The sequence below is a fragment of the Podarcis bocagei genome (genome assembly GCF_964188305.1).
Source record: "Podarcis bocagei genome assembly, chromosome: 6".
NCBI classification, from domain to species: Eukaryota; Metazoa; Chordata; class Lepidosauria; order Squamata; family Lacertidae; genus Podarcis; species Podarcis bocagei.
This window is the reverse complement of record NC_138130.1, coordinates 33,501,385-33,520,926: the sequence shown is the minus strand read 5'-3', so window position 1 is coordinate 33,520,926 and position 19,542 is coordinate 33,501,385. Positions and strand designations below refer to the sequence as shown.

Sequence of the window (19,542 nt, the reverse complement as noted above, 5' to 3'; positions counted from 1 at the left end):
ACATCTTCAGTCAAAATAATGTATTTGATTCATTTTTCTTCAAGTAAAAGCAAAGTTTGCCCAGCAAGGGAACCATCTGCTTCAGCCTTAGAATTGACAAATAGCTAATTATCTTTCTCTCCCGTAACAACAAATCAACGGGGGTGGCTTGTGCAACCTGCATACAGCATGGACTCTTCTGATTCATGTTGCTTAATAAATGCATATTAAGCATTTGTCCTCTTTCAAACAAATGAGACAAAATGTGGTGTGCTAAGTCAGAGCAGAGACAGGCATACGAAATGTATTTATGTGTGCATGTCTTGTGCAACCAAATCTGGGTGGAGTCATGCAGATCACTGATATGCCATGTTTACATGGTAGTAGATGGAGAGTAGATGGAGAGCTGGACCATAAAGAAGGCTGAGCGCCAAAGAATTGATGCTTTTGAATTATGGTGCTGGAGGAGACTCTTGAGAGTCCATTGGACTGCAAGAAGATCCAACCTATCCATTCTGAAGGAAATCAGCCCTGAGTGCTCACTGGAAGGACAGATCCTGAAGCTGAGACTCCAATACTTTGGCCACCTCATGAGAAGAGAGACTCCCTGGAAAAGACCCTGATGTTGGGAAAGATGGAGAGCACAAGGAGAAGGGGACGACAGAGGATGAGATGGTTGGACAGTGTTCTCAAAGCTACCAGCATGAGTTTAACTAAACTGTGGGAAGCAGTGGAAGACAGAAGTGCCTGGCGTGCTCTGGTCCATGGAGTCATGAAGAGTCGGACACGACTAAACGACTAAACAGCAACAACAACAGATGGACTTTAAATTTATCCTGAGTTCAAATTAGATGCAGGATAGGCAGAGCCTGATTTCAGAAATTCCAACAATATTATGGACTTTGCAGAGTAACCACCTATGTCCAGAGGGTGAAACTCATTTCTTTCTCATATTTGTACCTTGATTTTTGCCCAGCAGAATCCCCCACAAATGCAATAACCAACCAACCAATTTCAAAGCAAAATAAAAATAAAATTGGAGCAGCTTCAACTATATAAATGTATACATCCCTGGTTTACCCTATTCCTCCACCAAGTTGTTCAGGGTGGTCTACATGGCAAGTATCTCATATTTGTTGGCACCCATCTGTCTTGAGAGACAATGGAGTGTGCCTCTAGGGGTGAAGTCAAACCACTATGTTAGCAGCACTGAAGTGACCTCCTTGGGCTCAAGCCAGGGCAGTGTGTATGGATGTCTTGGTTTGCCAAACAACAAGACTCCTCTCTTGACCTCCCTGATCTAATACTCTGTTCAGCTATAGCATACTGACCATAATATTCTGATACAGCAAGGGTCATAATCAAAATTGCAGGGTGAGGAATCCAGTGGTCCTGCTCTACTAAAATGCTTCTAACTTACAGTCACTTGTGCATTCCCACCTCTACACAAGCACAGGAGATGTGAAATTATGTTAGCCTCTGTTTACCCCAGCTAGTGCGAAATTAAGGAAAGAACTCCTGGTCTTGTAGCGACCCAAATTCCACACTCATTGAATCCTGGCAACATATGAGTGTTTGAATTGATTAGCCTTCATCCCCCCCCCCCATTTTCCCTCCCCTAATGGACACACACAGATGCCACCTTGATAAACAAAGCATCCCTCTCTCTCACACACAGACACCAAATTCTTTGGGAGGAAACCCCAACCCTTCAATAGGCAAAGAAAACAGATTTTAATTAACCTTGATTCAAAGAAAATTACTTGAAGTCCTACAGAAATCAACAGAACAAGCCAGTAGCAAGTACGATTTCATTAATTTCAATTGCATTTAAGTATCAACATTTCTCTCTGGATCAGGGTCATTATTTAGAATTTGGTAGCTGCTGTTTCCCAATATAATTATTGGCATTAAAAGCTTTCCGTTGTGAGTAAGATTAAGCCAACATTCCAACAGAGCTGAACATCACAGCAAAGAGCATTGTTACACGGAAGAACTAACTCTAAGAAAGTGTAATTTAGCATAAACTAATTTGTTGTACCATCATGATATTCTGTATCTTAATAAAAAATAAGGAAGCAGAATTACTAGCACAACCCTACCGCAAAGTAACCCCCACCGTGACTAGGATTTACTCCCAGTGATAATTACTCCCAAATAAGTATGTACAAGACTACATCCCTAATTTCTTCTGAGTTCAGCTCCAAATGTCCTTTATGGCCAAAATCACTGCTAAAAACAGAATTAAATCATGTACACTGTAGACCAGCAGATTCATTCACATAATTTATTGCATAGCCTCCTGCAACTAAAGCTTTGCCTGTGCACCACAAACCATTAAGTGTTAGTTAACTGTGCATATGCACTCGACAGATAGCTCAGAGAGATATTCATTGTGTTATAAAATGCCACTGCCAAGTTCACTGGATGGGAACAAATGTGGTTTTAAGTACAAATGTATTTTTGCCTTGCCGATAAGAGTTATGCATTTAAAAAGTGCTTTAAAGAAACCCAAACATTATTGTTAAAGTATGAACCTGTGCATGTCTACTTAGAAGTGAGTCCCACCAATTTCAATTTGTCTTCCTCCCAGGCTAAGTGCGTAGAGGATAGCATCTTTAGTGCACTTATTTGTGAATTTCTGAAAGACTCACAACAAGGTAGCACACTTTACATTAAAGCAATCTACAATGCACTTAAATTCAAAACAACGAAAGCGCTCATAAACGAACTACAGTCTCACAAAGTTACAGCAGCAGAAGAATAAAAAGGATTCAGAAACCTCCAAAAGTCCAAGAGGGGGCCGAGCGTGAAAAATCTTTAGGAGTCGGGAATTACAAAGCCATGGAAAAAACGGTCCCCGTCCTTCTAGTCAGCATCATGACTGCAGTATGATGAGCAATGAAGGCTTGTCTTCAAAGGTTAATGAGGCACTGCCTCACCAACATCAATCTGCCCCCAGCCAACCCCCTGCCCCCATCCTGCTTCTTACAACTTGTCCAAGAGGCAAACTCCTTCCTCCTATCACATTGCCTTTTGGACACTCAACAGTGAGGAAGATGGAGAGATAATGAGAATTAGTTGGCTCCATTGATAGTAGTAAGGTAAAGGACCCTGGATGGTTAAGTCCAGTCAAAGGCAACCATGGGGTTGCAGTGCGCATCTCGCTTTTAGGCCAAGGGAGCCGGCATTTGTCCACAGACAGCTTTCCGGGTCATGACTAAACTGCTTTTGGCACAACGGAACACCATGATGGAAACCAGAGCGCAGGGAAACACCATTTACCTTCCCACCGCAGTGCTACCTATTTATCTACTTGCAATGGTGTGCTTTCGAACTGCTAGGTTGGCAGGAGCTGGGACAGAGCAACGGGAGCTCACCCCATCATGGGGATTCAAACTGCTGACCTTCTGATCAGCAAGCCCAAGAGGCTCAGTGGTTTAGACCACAGCGCCACCCGTGTCAAAATTTATTGTAGGTTTTGGGTATACCTCCTGTTGGACTCCTTTGCCTTCCTCAGTACTGGTTCCAATGGCCACTACCTACCACTGATGGATGATGAGTCACACAACATCAGTTTCCATCTGTGTCACAGCCTCTTTATGGGGGAGCAGATGTTCCCTTACAATATCCTGGACTCCCCCAAACCTGGAGACAGTTCAGCAGTCAGCGCCTTGGTTGCAGTGAGTCCACCATGTTGACATGCAGACTTCCAAAAGATATCAGGTCAGTCTTTCAATGGCAAAACATATGACTGCAATTTATTTAGGCGCAATTACCCAGTAGTAAACCCTGCCAAGAGTAGCAGGACTTACTTCTGAGTAGACACAGGCATAGGAATGCAGCGTTAGTTTACATGGCCATGTTTTCTGCGGTCAGCATTGTTTCACCATTGCTTGCAATGTCGGGGCAAGCATATTTCCCAAAGATAAACGGAATATGCATCATTTTCAAGAGTGTTTTTTCTGTGGCAGACAGATCACAGCATGATACTGCTGATCATCAGCTCTCTCCTGCCTGCACCGTCCTGGCCTCCCTCAATAAAGGGACAAAGAATTGTCAGGAAAGCAGAACCAGATCAGAAAATACAGCGACAACAGCAACCATAACACTTCACCTCGTCTCATGTTTTAGTAAAAATTAAGGGGATCAGATGCGGATGGCACGAGCAGTGATGCCAATAAAATCATTGACTGGAAGACACTTACCATATTTATTGATGACACGGGGCCAATGCTATTAACATAAATGTCAACATCAATGACAGTTGGTTTCACTGTGAAAGAAAGAAAGAAAAAAAGCAGCATTTAATAGTGCCCTGGAGACAACACAGGGCATCATGTTTAACATTTCTGTAATTATAGCCTTCCCATCTCAAATCTGTTTTGAAACAACAGCACTGCACAGACCATCTCCTCCCCCCTCCAAGAACTCTTCTAAAATCCTCTCTCTCTTTTTAAGCAACAGCTTGGGAATGAATTCACATTGTGTATACTCGGGCGTACAGGACTCTGTAGTCCTCCTTTCTTTCTCTCTGGAGCCACATTTGGAACTCTATAACTCAATGGAGGGGGCTCCTTTTGTGGGCTGGCCTCCTCACCATCAGCTAGTCCCTCAGTCCATCTGCAACTCCTCCTGCTCCCACCCTCTGGATGAAAGACCCTGAAAGTAACTCAGTCTGCCAGGGATCAGAAGAGACATTGTATCATGGAAAGCTTAGAGGATATACCAATCAGAAAGCTAAACATGAACTTGATTGTTTCTCTTTCAGAGGGTTGTTTGCTGTGTTGAAATGTTGTGACTATTTACGGACTCTACGGTAATTTGTTTGCGTTGTAGAGTTTAAAACACCGTGCTACGTTGACTGATAGCTTGCTTTACTGAGCATAACTGGAAACTGTTTTGTGACCATTCGGTGGTGAAAAGCACTATGCAAATGTTGGAAGTAAAACAATAAAAGAACAATAATTGGATACTTCTGCCTCTGCCTAGACACAACTAAATCCAGTGCCACCTAGTGACTAAACTATATATAGTATCACTAGACACACAGGCTGTGAATACAGTGCAGGGGTCAGCAAACTTTTTCAGCAAGGGAGCAGTCCACTGTTCCTCAGACCTTGTGGGGGGCCGGACTATATTTTTTGGGGGGTGTGTGTGGAATGAACGAATTCCTATGCCCCACAAATAACCCAGAGATGCATTTTAAATAAAAGCACACATTCTACTTATGTAAAAACATGCTGATTCCCAGACCATCTGCAGGCAGGATTTAGAAGGCGATTGGGCTGGATCTGGCTCCTGGGCCTTAGTTTGCCTACCCATGGAATACACCATACATTCAAAGTTCATTTAAAGCACACAAACAACCCAAGAATCTTGCAGACTGGAGTTTACCTCACACAGCTGTACAATTCCGAGCACCCTTAAAAAGTAGTTTCCAGGAAATTGGGGGATGGGGTGTTTTAAATGTGCGTTAAATGTAGAGTGCATATACAGAAATAGACTACCATGGACACCTCCACATAAGGGCTAAAACAGAATGCCCCCCATTTTCCTATAGTATTTTGGAGCTGGGAAATGGGGTGGACACTTGGCCTATTTGTCCCTGTTTCATAAACCTGGTGTGGTCTCTTATAGTAATGCCCCCGACTTTAGAAGCTACCGATTGGCTTCAGGGAGACCCCCAAGGTAATGCAGAGGCTGATTGAAAAAGGGCAGCCTTGTAGAAATAGCCCCACCAGCACTGCTTTATCTGGTGCAGTTTTTTAAGGCAGACTGAGCAGATGGCAGCCCTCTGTTACCTGGAATCACCCTCCCCTCAGACAGCATGAGACCAGGGTGGCTGGGAGGTGGCCGTCACAGTAGGTATAATTCACCATTGAATCACAATAAACAATGAGAATAGAATTTATTGCTGCACTAAAACATTATAATAACAAAGGGAGGGTTAAGTAAATATTGTGCCATGAAATATATATATATATATATGGTCATGAATTCTGCGAAATACTATTGATCAGTCTACTGATGATAATGACAGTGCAAGAAATGCCTTGATCCACTTGAATAATTTTGCTTGGTCCATGAAGCTTGGCAGCAGTACATGGCTTGTAAGATGCATTAGCATAGGTAAAGGTAAAGGACCCCTGGATAGTTAAGTCCAGTCAAAGGTGACTATGAGGTTGCAGCGCTCATCTTGCTTTCAGGACAAGGGAGCTGACGTTTGTCTGCAGACAGCTTTCTGGGTCATGTGGCCAGCATGACTAAACAGCTTCTGGGACAACGGAGGACCGTGATGAAATCCAGAGTGCACGGAAACACTGTTTACCTTCCCGCCACAGCGGTACCTATTTATCTCCTTGCACTGGCGTGCTATTGAACTGCTAGGTTGGCAGGAGTTGGGACAGAGCAATGGGAGCTCACCCCATCGTGGAGATTCGACCCGCCAACCTTCTGATTGGCAAGCCCAAGAGGCTCAGTGGTTTAGACTACAGCGCCACCCATGTCCCTCTTGATTAGGTAGAGTGGCTATGCAAGGAGTCTTCATGTTCAGAATGGGACATGTTCTGAATACCAGCAACCAGGGACAAACAGGTTTTCTCTCTCTTGCCCTGCTTGAGAGCTTCCTTGGCTAGCCATGGGGGGGGGGGAGGAATGCTAGATGAGCTGTGGGTCTGATTCAGCATGGCAATTCTTGCATTCCTCATTTGTACCTGTGATGATGTACACACATCCCAAGATGCTTGAATAAACCTTGCGTAGTTCAAAATACTAATGATCTTGCAGGCACATAAAACATAAATGGGGGGGGAGCTTTCAAATATTTCTGTTTGTAAATCCCATTGATTAGATTTACATGACTAGCATTAATTATGGCAGTGAATGAAATGATTTCATGGGAACTGTACTAGTGAAATATAAAATCTCAAATGTGGGAAAGTGTTGGATTTCAACTGTGAAGACATGGGTTCAGATTCCTGTTTATTCATGTCACAGAGATCAGTGGGTAGCCTTGGGCAGGTTGCTATTTCTTAGCTTAACCTATCCCAGAGGGTTGCTGTGAGCATAAAATGGTGAGCTCCTGAGAGGCAGAAGAAACACAAATAGACCAGGGTTCACTTCGCTGCCAATTGGGTATGACGTTTCTCCCCCCGTCTTCTGCAGTTTGAACTTGTGCGTATTTCTAAAACTTGACATCGCCGGTCAGTTTAAAAAATAGCAAGAAGGGAATGGAACCAAGAATCTGAAATATCCTTTAATTTATAATGATACAATACAGTGTAGAAATATTTTTTCCATGCAAGCCTTTTGACCATCTAATTAAAAGTTAGAAATTTGAATTCAGACTAAATGTAGGGTGGACATGGATGAATTTCAGTCTTTCTGAAACTTTATGTAATTGCTGACAAGTCATATATTGGGGGGAAAGATGAGTAAAAACTAACTGAAGGGTTTTAAAATAATAATAATCCAGTAGCTGGATTCAAGTTGTTCTCATCTGTAGAGTTGAATAAAGACTGTTCTGCGACAATTTGGGAGAGTTAATTAAATCCAGAAACTCACGCTGAACCCAAAGAATAGCCTCAGATGAACTGAAGCCCTGGCTTCAGCAATCAAAAACGGAAAACGGAACAAATACGACTGATTAATCAATGTAACCCTGATTGTAACGCAACTGAAAACAAATGACAATCTTCCTGCTGCTCCTCTTAAGAGGAGAAGTTGCAAAATGAAATAATTGAGGGACCTCTAGAAATCCATAATAGGTGTAATTTTAAGAAGTATTGCATGGACCGGGGGGAAAGCAGAGGGCAGAACAAAGTAGGCAGATCACAATCAAAGTGTCTGTGAATCTCCGAATCCGTTCTTCTTGAACTGGGGCAGTGTGAACTTTATGACACCTGTTGTGTTGTCAAGAATTCAAACATCTTGAAGAACTTACAATAGGATGCAAAAGAAGGCATGGCTCAATGGGCCCTGCTCTCTTCACGTGTTGAAAGTGGGAAGACAAGGCCCCTAGATTGAGTCCCTGGAGTTCTCGATCACTCTCCCAGACTATACAGAAGGGAAGGGGGAAATGGCTGTGCCTTCCTTCTCAACTTTGGATTGAGCCCCAGGGTTTGGAAGATGGAAAAGAGGCTAGAGGAAAACTGAAAAACATGGCATTTCCGCTTGAGAGCAGGGGTAGCCAATGTGGTGCTTTCCTGATGTTGCTGGACTTCAACTTCCATCATCTGCCCTGACCATTGGGCATGCTGGCTGCAACTGGTGCAAGTTGTAGTCCAACAGCTTCTGGAGGACACAGTGACTGATGGACTAAATGGCTTATGGACCAAAGGGAAGCCCATTGAGGCCCACAGGCCATAGGTTCCCTACCATTAATTTAGCCCCCTCCTTCTAACTTGGTGTCTACTGCTCTGCCCTCCCTTTTTTTTAGGTATCATCCTTTTCTCTTGATTCCTTGCAGGGGGTTGGACTAGATGGCCCCTGGTATCCCTTCCAACTCTATGATTCTAAGCTCAGCACGTTGTTCCTGCCCGACCTATCTGCCCCAATTCTCTCTGCCTTCTGTGGATTTAACCAGAAGCTGTTGGACCAGTCTGAGAGCTGTTACTTGACATTTCTATTTCTGCAATAAACCATGCATTTGATTACACTTGGCACTGGCTCCTTGTCTCATTGCTAATCCTCCCTATTAGGAAGGTTTAGCTATGCAATTGTATACCATGATTCTTGGTCCAGGACCCTTCTATACACATGCAATCAGTGAAACTTGTAGACGACAATACAAGGTAATACATGGTTTCCCTGGAACTTGCATATGTCACTGTAGAAGAAGAAGAAGAAGAAGAAGAAGAAGAAGAAGAAGAAGAAGAAGAGGAGGAGGAGGAGTTTGGATTCAATATCCCGCTTTATCACTACCCAAAGGAGTCTCAAAGCGGCAAACATTCTCCTTTCCCTTCCTCCTCCACAACAAACACTCTGTGAGGTGAGTGGGGCTGAGAGACTTCAAAGAAGTGTGACTAGCCCAAGGTCACCCAGCAGCTGCATGTGGAGGAGCGGAGACGCGAACCCGGTTCACCAGATTACGAGTCTATCGCTCTTAACCACTACACCACACTGGCTAGAACTATCTGCTTGCAGGTGGAATCTCCCTGCAGAGTACTAGAGAGGTACCACAGTGGAAAATCAGTTTGATACATTCTTTAAACAAAAGAAAAACCCTGCTAGATCAGAACAAAAAGCTATCTAGCCAAGCATCCTGCTTTTCCAGAGTTTCTACCCAGATGCCTATGGGAAGGCCAGAGTCATGTCATATTGAAATGATCTAGAACCGGGTGGCTAACTTGTGGCACCAACACCCAGATGTTGCTGAACTACAACTCCCATCATTCCTGTCATTGACCATTCTTCCTAAGGCGGCTGGGAGTTGGATTCCAGCAACATCTAGGGGTTCACCAGTTCTCCACCCCAATTAGAACTTCTACTCCTTCAATGTGCCAAACAAAGAGTATAGTGTAAGAAAGGTGAGCATGTAATTACTTCCCCACTTAAGGAAAATAGACACACAAAGGATTAGTTCTATCAAATGTTCCAGCTGGGCAGAGGTGGGGAACTTGTGGTCCACCAGATATTGTTGGCATCAACTCCCATCAGCCCTTGCCAATTTGGCAAGTGGTCATGAACAATGGGAGTTGCAGTCTAGCAACAACTGGAAGGTCATAGATTCCCCATCCATTCAGTTGGGCGACACAATAGAATAGTCAAAAATGCATATTTTTAAAGGCTTTATTTTAGTCATGGGTCTGGAGCCTTCTGTCATGAGACAGAGGTCATTCCTCGCAGTCATATTGCCTGGTGGGCAGGTAGAAGAATGTTCATGCTAGCTCTTCTGAAATCTGTCAGTCAGATTGTAAATGGATCTCTAGCTCTCCAGTGTTTCTTTGTCAGAGGGATCAGACAAAAATAATTTGAAAGTGCTGTCAGCAACCATAACATTTACATGTTTATCATCGGTGGAAGAATGATTAAAGGATGTCAGCAGAGATATCAGCCTTCTCAAATCAACCTCTTTGAAACAGTTCTTAACGCAGGGTGGTTATTTTCCATGAAAGGGGGGGGGGGAGGAAATGTGTCCAAATTTCAACACTGCCAGGCTGACATCTGGTAGCACCAAATGACAAATGTTTAGAGCTGTCTAGTTGTTTGTCACATACGTTGTAATATCCAAGCATCCTGTTTCTAATTAAGAAGGCCATTGATGAAACTAATGAAAACATGAATAAAGGTTATCCTGGTTATTTGGAGAGCTGGCAAAATACATCTGACAATTTCCAAATCTTGTAGCTGTAAATCAAGGGGATAAATTCTGCCTCTATGTGTGCCAGCACAAATCTACAGCAGCCTCCCTGGATTTGATAGTATTTCACTTTCTTGTTTGAATTCTTTTGCACCGCATTTAATAGATTACATATCGAAAATGATTAAGACTTTGGCATATCTGTTCTGTTTAATGGAAAGCCCACAGGGGTAGAAAGATGCCTAATGGGTTTTTTTTAAGGGGAGATTTCATCTAAAATTGCAATATGATGATGCACATATTTGTGATCACCAAAGCACATAAAATAATGAACATAACCATTGGTCTCCACTGAGTGCCTTGGCCTGCTGAGTGCCTTACATCTCCCTGCATCCCCACCTTGGCTGCTCTGTGGCCTGCATAAGAGGGGACAATTCAAAGGCCACATTGTGAATCAATGAATGACAGGGGGCTCCTCGGAAAGCCTGTGGGGAAGATGAAAGGGGTGGGGAGTCAACTGTGCAGTACTTCCAGGAGTTAGTAGAGTCATAATGGTGACGTGTTAGTTCTCAAAGGCACTGCTTTGGTGGGGGCAGGGGAGCCTTCACTTAGCAACAGAGTAGATGCTTTGCATGAAGGAGCACTGAAGTTCAGTGGATGATGAAAAGAGATCTGCTGGAGATCTTAGGGCACTGGTGTCCATCAGAGTACACAATGCTGAGCTAGATGAGCCAATATTCTAACAGTATAAAGGTAAAGGGACCCCTGGCAGGTAAGTCCAGTCGCAAATGACTCTGGGGTTGTGGTGCTCATCTCACTTTACAGGCCAAGGGAGCTGGTGTTTGTCTGCTCCACAGACAGTTTTTCCAGGTAATATGGCCAGTATGACTAAGCCGCTTCTGGTACAACGGAACAGCGACACCAGAGCAGCGCATGGAAACGCTGTTTACCTTCCCACCAGAGTGGTACCTATTTATCTACTTGCACTTTTTGGTGTGCTTTCAAACTGCTAGGTTGGCAGGAGCTGGGACCGAGCAACGGAAGCTCACCCCGTCGTGGGGATTCAAACCACCAACCTTTTGATCGGCAAGCCCAAGGCTCAGTGGCTTGGACCACAAATCCGACACTGGTCCCTTTAACAGTATAATGCACCCTAATATGCCATGTACAGAGGAGGGATAAATTTGATTCAGTTAGCATTTAAATGGGAACTTGCCAAGTTCACAATTTCTGGAACAAAGCATGAAGCAAAACACACAGCTCAGTTGGTAGAGCTTGAGACTCCTAATCTCAAGGCTGTGGGTTTGATCCCCATGTTGGACAAAAGGTTCCTGAATTGCATGGGGAAGGATTAGATCTTCCTCATAATCCCTTCCAATTCCATGATTCAATGATCCAAGCTATGATTCCATGATTCAAGCAAAACACAGTCATCCTTCAATATTCACACTTCTCTGAATTTTACAATGCAGTTCTCCAGCCAAGTACTATGTACAAAAGTGCATATACTAATGGAAAGTGTGCATATAAATGGGGGGGGGGAACATACAGAAATGGATTCAATTTGGGAAATTGCTTTCCGAAAAAGTGCATTAAGAAGGGTGTGCAGAAGAGGAGGGGATGTTAGCTTCATAAGTGGGTGGAATGGGTGCAAGGAGGAAGATGTAGGAGGTTATGGGGATGATGGTGAAAACTGATGCAAAGAGGGGCTACAGAACAGAAGAGAGAAGGGGCTGCAGAAATGAGATTGGGGAGTTGTGTGTTATGTGAGTGGCAGGGGGTTGAGTGGAGTGCGCGGGGATCCAGCCCCTAGTAAACAGATAAAAGTGAATCTGATCTAGAAGAGAATCCCTGAAACAATTATATGATATTAAATGATAATAGTCATAGTAATAATAAATCATTGCTACCTCAAATTTCTTACTTAACTTAGTCATGACCCTTTTCAATCTGCTTTACCCTTCTTCTCAATGAAGCAGAAGCTTAATACAGTTTCTAATTATCTTTCCTTGGCAAAAAGAATCAAGGGTTTTATTCCATTCTTATTCTTTTTAAGCCTTTCTGCTTCCTTTGACAGTCACTCATCCTGTTCTTCTTGCTTTAGCCCTGGTTCCTGGGGTCCTCTCCTGGATTGCATTCATTTTTATCTTCCTACTGAAATTTTAGACTTTCTGTTGACAGTTCTGTCTGCAAGGGCTTTTCAGAGTTTTGTCCTTCGGCTCCTTCTGTACACTCACTAATAGTCATAGAATGTCCAGCACATGACCCACTTTGAGCCAGTTTTGTGGCCTTGCGAAAGGTTATTTCTTCCTTCTTCAGACATTGCATTATTATACTTCAGGGGGTAGGGGGGGAGGGAGAGATGTTGGTACTTCAAATATCTTACTGGTGACATATTTTGGTACAGCTGAAGAAAACCTGCTAGCTCCAATCTCAGTGGCACAGGAGCCCGACTTCTCACAGATGAAAAGATATATCTAACTTGGGACATGATTCTCGTCCGAAACGTAACATCATTAAGGCTGAGATTTTGGACTTGTCCCAAGATTAAATTATGGAAAACAATCTTTAATCACATTAGGGGCATGCCTGATTTAGATGTATCAAGGTCATCCTACTAGGATATCTAAAAGAAGCAATTCAAAAACCAGATGGAGAATTTATATTGGATTTATTAGCAGCAGCTAAATTGAACATAATCCCCATATTGTAAAAGGATGCACTTTCTATTTCTATGCAGTTCTGTTGTTGTTGAAGAGGTGGAATATAGCAATACTGATGATGTGAAATTGACATACTATGTAAGAATATGCATAAACACATTTACAGAGTAGATCTTTGGTGTGCAATAGAATGACAAACATGGCAATAAAGCTAAACCACATTATAATGCCTGTTATTTAAATTATAACAGTTTTATTTCAGATTTTAAACCAGAATCAGATGTAAACAATTAGTCTGATCCTGTTTACTCAGATGTAAGTCAATAGGGCTTCCCTGAAATGCCTCCTGTATAACACAAACATATGAATCTCCTTTACACATCAAATAAAGCAGTACTGGCTTTCTCTAAAAGCTGTTATTCTGTTTTAATTGGAGAACCAGTTCTGGGTTGTGTATGAAAATACACCTGGACATATGCAAACAAGCACTACAGCATCATTAGTCCTAATTGGTAATTCATTAAAACTGTGGGTAAGATGCTATGCAAGTCCTCTAAGACTATCTAGAGTATATAACACTAATTATTGGAAATGTGAAAAGGACAGGAGTGTCTGGTGGTGAGGAAGTACCAGCAAGATATTATGTTGGGATATTTGGGATACATAGGTACCAAAGGACAAAAAAAGCAATTTTTCTTTATGACTGCAGTAGCATAGATAACTTATAAAAAGTATTAGAAGAAGAAAAAATACCACCAGCACCTATGTGATTAAAAGAATGGTATATTGAAGTGTTGGAATTTGCTCTGAGTGCTCACTGGAAGGACAGATCCTGAAGCTGAGACTACAATACTTTGGCCACCTCATGAGAGGAGAAGACTCCCTGGAAAAGACCCTGATGTTGGGAAAGATGGAGGGCACAAGGAGAAGGGGACGATAGAGGACGAGATAGAGGATAGTGTTCTCAAAGCTACCAGCATGAGTTTGACCAAACTGCGGGAGGCAGTGGAAGACAGGAGTGCCTGGCATGCTCTGGTCCATGAGGTCATGAAGAGTCGGACACGACTAAACAACAACAACATATTGAAGTGTTGGAATTTGCTACATTAAGCAAGACTACTTGGATCCTATGGGTCAGGCTATGTGCTGAGTCCATGGGAAGGAAAAGGGTCTCACTGACCTCATTTTTTCCTACAGGAGGGATCCAGTACCTAGGCTTCTACAACAAATGTAGAACACACATACCAGGTCAGTGTGTGACCTGACATTCAGTTTGTGAGTTTAGCCACATTGTTCTGAAATCAAATGACCAGTGAGGATCAAAAGTCGGGCATGCCAGGTTAATGCATCCGGGCAGCAGAATGGGCACTGAACCAACTTATAAGGTGGTTCTCCATAAGAGTAATGTTTTTATTTATTTATTGAATTTGATAGTCACTTTATCTTGCCCAAAGTGATGTACTACCAGCCACACAAAACCCCCAACAACCCACATACATAATAAAATTCAATAAAAACATATAACTGTAACATCCACGAAACAGTAGAACCGGTATTAAAAATACTACAAGCCCATGAATACATGGACAAATAAATAAGGCAGCAACACACACACACACACACACACACACACACATACACACACAATCTGCAGGGACTTCACTGAGTTGTGGGGATGCTGTTGCCTCCTCAGCCCTGCTGAAATGGCAAGGCAGGCTTCTCTTTGCACCAGCCTTATTCTGGCACAGTAACCAGACCCACATTGGGCCCAATGAGAACAACTGGGTCAGCTAAGGATCAAATGCCCATTGAAAGGCTTCTTATAGGGCTTTCTGTTAGCAACCACAGCAGGATGATGGCGGGGTGGAAGAGGATCCCAGCTAGAAGTGGGACACACCAGGACAAGCAGGGGAGGGGGAAGGAAATACTCACAGGGTGACGGAGGATAGCGAGGGGCTTGGGGTCAATGCATAGGACCCATCAGCAGAGCTGGGGGGGGGTCTGTCTCCATGAACATGGCAGGCTTTGAGGTGTAGGGATCAGCAAGATGGGAGCTCTAGGAGGCTGAGGCAGGCCAGGGCCCACAGCCCAGCTTCCTAGCTGGCCAGGTGGGGCTCGCTAGCTCTGGGAGGAGGTGTGTGATTCCTCAGCTCAGAACAGGGGAGGGCCACCTGCTTCGTTAAGTCCAGGTGCTGCAATCAGCCTGCAAAGGGATTTGCAGAGGGAAGCAGAGCTGGCTTGCTGTGTCTGCTCAGCTGCTCATGTTGATTGACCTTTGCTTGGATGTTCCTGGGCCTCTGTGGAACTGTGCTTTGGGTTTGATTCTGGACTGTATCCTGACTGCTAGACTACTTGGATTGACCCTGGACTGAGTTTCCTGACCCTTTGGACTTTGCTTGTGTGGATTTGAACTTTGGATTTGACATACTGGCTTGCTGCCAGGTAGGCCAGGGGTTCAGGACCCACTATTGGGAAGATGTCCCCAATATCAATGGATCAATATCAATGGATCAATCAATCAAAATACCACCAGCCATATTTCTGTCTGCCCGTTTAGGGTGGACAGAAGGGGAAACTGAGCATATTTCTGCAGGTGACCAGGGGGATGCTAACCAGGACAGCTTTAGCCCATCCAACTCCCACACCTTCAAGAGAGACACAAAAGGGGAATTGGGTTGCCCTATAGGTCTTTTTCAACTGGCAGAATGCAAACACACTTGTTGCTCACCCAGATCTCTGGACCTACATTAAGTTAATAATAAAGTTACCGTTTATATGACCAGAAATTCATTCATTTTCTTAAAGTATAAATTCATTTTAATAGCTATTTCTATTTATATTCCCAAATGTGCTTAATACCTACATTAATAATTATCTAAATTGGCCAAGCTTTTCCATGTGAATTTTACAATTTGATTCTATTACGTGGCTGTAAGAAGAGGTTTAATTTTATTTTGTAAGTATCATTGGTACCTAAATTTAATAATTGATCGCACCTTGCCTCATCATGCCCTGCTGAATTACATTTTTCCTACTTGTGGATTAATCATTAACCAAATCTTCTCTTGTGTGTTATGTGATAATTTCCCTAACACCTTATAAATTTATTTTTGTTTCATTTGTCTCCACATTTTACAATTAATCAAGTCTTACCTCATGAATTTTGCCTCATGAAATTTCTGTATAATCTAATAAAACACCCTTTTGAAATATACATGGTTTCTTCTTCTTCTTCTTTACAATTTGCTGTTAGAGCTCTCCACGTTCTGCAATTACTTCAATCTTATTTTATGAACTTAAGCTGATAAATTACTCTTAATGGGCAATATCTAACATGGACATGATGGGATTTCCCTTTCCTCTCCTCTTTTCTGCAGCCCCCGCTTCTGCTCTTGGGAGATTTTGGGGGTGTGAGGAAATCCAGCAGAGATGCAAGGAGGGAATGAAGTCCTGCTTGCATTAGAAGGTTCATTGCACAACACTCTGACACTGTCAGATGTCATACAATATGTTTCACATTTTTCTTACAGTGTACACCACATTGCGTTTCATTTATATAAACCATTTTGTTGCTTTCGAAGTGTCTGGCATGCATGATACATTAAGTTCATAAGTCAAAGGCCAGGGTCCCAAGCAATGTGGGTGATGTTTTTCTTGTGCACTGTGGCTTTTCGCTTTTGCCTTCAACCATCGTAGGTAAAGGACCCCTGACCATTAGGTCCAGTCGTGGCCGACTCTGGGGTTGCGGTGCTCATCTTGCTCTATAGGCTGAGGGAGCCGGCGTACAGCTTCCAGGCCATGTGGCCAGCATGACTAAGCCGCTTCTGGCGAACCAGAGCAGCGCGTGGAAATGCCGTTTGCCTTCCCGCCAGAGCAGTACCTATTTATCTACTTGCACTTTGACGTGCTTTCGAACTGGTAGGTTGGCAGGAGCAGGGACCGAGCAACAGGAGCTCACCCCGTCGCGGGGATTCGAACCGATGACCTACTGATCGGCAAGTCCTAGGCTCTGTGATTTAACCCACAGTGCCACCCATGTCCCCTCAACCATCCTACCCCACCCCAAAATAAACCAGGGCATCCAGAGTGACTGGGTTTCCAATTATTTCAAGTCCATCCCCAACCCACACACCACCTTGTTGTTCTTTTTCATTGTTCTGGAGTGCCTTTGATAGCTACTGCCTTGAGGCATCAAAATGGGATATAAATAGAAAATAATCAGGTGCAATTCAGTTCATCAAAAGTGCTGTATTCCACAGGCGTTTCTAAGCACAAAGAGCATTTGAAAATATAGATTATCTGCTTTTATACACCTCACTGGCATTCATATTTGAATCCCTATTTAAAATGCATGACTGGTTGCTGACTTCTTAAAAAACCCCACAACTATATTAGTTGACATTTCTTTATCTTCCATTTATTTCACTTCTCTTTTCTATACCATGATATATTTTGCATTAAACTCACACAAAGTGACTCATTGAAAATCCTACCACACTTGGAAATATTCTCTCTTTTTTAGGGAAAAGGCTATAAGTCCAATTGCTTGTTTTTATTGAAGAAATATAGTCTTGTTCCACAGAGCCAGGGGAAAAAATCCCTTGCAGCACAGTCCAGCTTATGTTTGTTTACTCAAAAGCAAATCTCACTGTGTCCAGCAGGGCTAATGGGACACTTAAGGGAACACAGACACTTAACGAAACACAGGATTACAGCCATAGGGAACAGGAAATTAATGAAAATCCAGTTGTTTTCAAAGGGCCTCACTTGTTATTTTGACCTTTAAAGATATTGTGCTCTTAGCTGTGCATACAGTACTACACTGACACCTAGTGACATAAACCAAGCAGTACAACTAATCATTAGCAGTGCAAAAAAAGAGAATGGGATCATTCTGAAAGCTGGCTGTTTTGTGTTGCTTACACCCAATGGAATGTTTCCCCAGAAATTGGTTTTTGAAACGCACCTTAAATGCATAAGTGGTTTTTTTTTGTAATCCAAATAATTTTTATTGATTTTCATGTAAATACAAGAACAACATATAACTACAGTAACTTGGAGAATGTCCAGTGGTACATTCTTACTAAGTTTCATATGTTGTACAGAGTACTCAAGCAATATGTTTATTTATGCATTGTCAATTCAAGTATCCTCTCCACAGAGATTCTTGTGTTACGGGCAGAATAAAAGTATATTCTGTCTCATTTATAAAGGAAAAGAATGGAAGCCAGGTCTTGCCAAAAGTGTCTATCTCTGAAGTGCCTTTAATTACCCTTCTATGGCGAGTAAGGCCTTCTGATAGAACTGCAATCCAAATATTTTTTACGCAGGTTTCAATGAGGATTTCTATAGGTTGTTTCCAGTATCGGGCTATTCTTAATTGGGCTGCTGATAATAGAAAAAAATACTAATTCTCTGCATTTAAGGTTATTATTTAAATTTGAGTCTAAGAATAACAAGGCTAGAGCTGAATTGGGGGGAAGGGATTAATGAGCAATTTTCAAAATAATCTGAAACACCTTTCCCCAAAAAGAGTATACCAACATACATGAAAATATGAGCCTATGTCTTTGCAGCTGTTCCAGCATAAGGGAGAGATGGTAGTGTTTATTTTGGCTAGACGTGATGGATTCCAGTGCCAGCAAAATATAATTTTGAGAGAAGCCTCCTGCAAATGAGCAGAGATTGTTTGTAGGGACGGGTTGTGCCAAATTTATTGCCATTTATTATCTGCAATTATGATCCCCAAGTTTCTTCTCCATACTGTCCAGAGACCTCCTGTATCATCTGCATATTGTTCTAAAAGAATGCTATAATTTAAAGACACAGCTCCTTTTATGCCATATCTTGATTTGTTACATGGAGACTCAAATGACGTAAGAGAATGAAGGCGTTCCAAGTAGCTTGCAAATATGCACAACTGAATAGACTGAAAGCAGGTTAACTGGTTTGCTGTGGAACAAGTTTTGAGATGTCATAATTGCTGTTTGACAATTACAAGCCAAAGAAACCTTTTTGGGTGATGGTTGTGTGGTTCTTTAGATCCTAACTAAAGAGAACGAGGGAGCAGGCAGAGAAGGGGAATGAAGCATGCATTCTAATTCAAAGAGGATACAACTAATTTATTTATTTATTTATTTATTTTAATTAAGTAACGGGACAAAGAGAACTGCATATATATATATATATATATATATATATATATATATATATATATATAAAATGTTTTAACTTGTCTATCTTTTAATGCATTATATGTTTTAGAAATGCTATACAGTGGTACCTCGAGTTACAAATACCTCAGGTTACAAACACTTCAGGTTACAAAGTCCGCTAACCTGGAAGAGTTACCTCAAGTTGAGAACTTTGCCTCAGGATGAGAATGGAAATCGTGTGCTGGCAGTGCGGCGGCAGCAAGAGGCCCCATTAGCAAAAGCACACCTCTAGTTAAAAACAGTTTCAGGTTAAGAACGGACCTCCAGAACGAATTAAGTTCATAACTAGAGGTACCACTGTATTGTATTTATATGATTAATTACATCATAGCTTATGAAACTAGAGAATTCCCCTCCAATAGCAGAGGCATAGGAGCTAGCC

General features: G+C 42.4%; 1 protein-coding gene across 2 annotated transcripts in view; it reads right to left on the bottom strand.

Moving 5' to 3' along the window:
- Positions 1–19,542, bottom strand: part of GABRG3 (gamma-aminobutyric acid type A receptor subunit gamma3) — a 300,817-nt gene that overhangs the window by 263,094 nt on the left and 18,181 nt on the right. For both annotated transcript variants that reach the window (XM_081197585.1, XM_081197584.1), the window contains exon 3: positions 4,188–4,255. In XM_081197585.1, the coding sequence (XP_081053711.1) occupies positions 4,188–4,255 (68 nt within the window). The remainder of the gene's footprint in view (positions 1–4,187; positions 4,256–19,542) is intronic.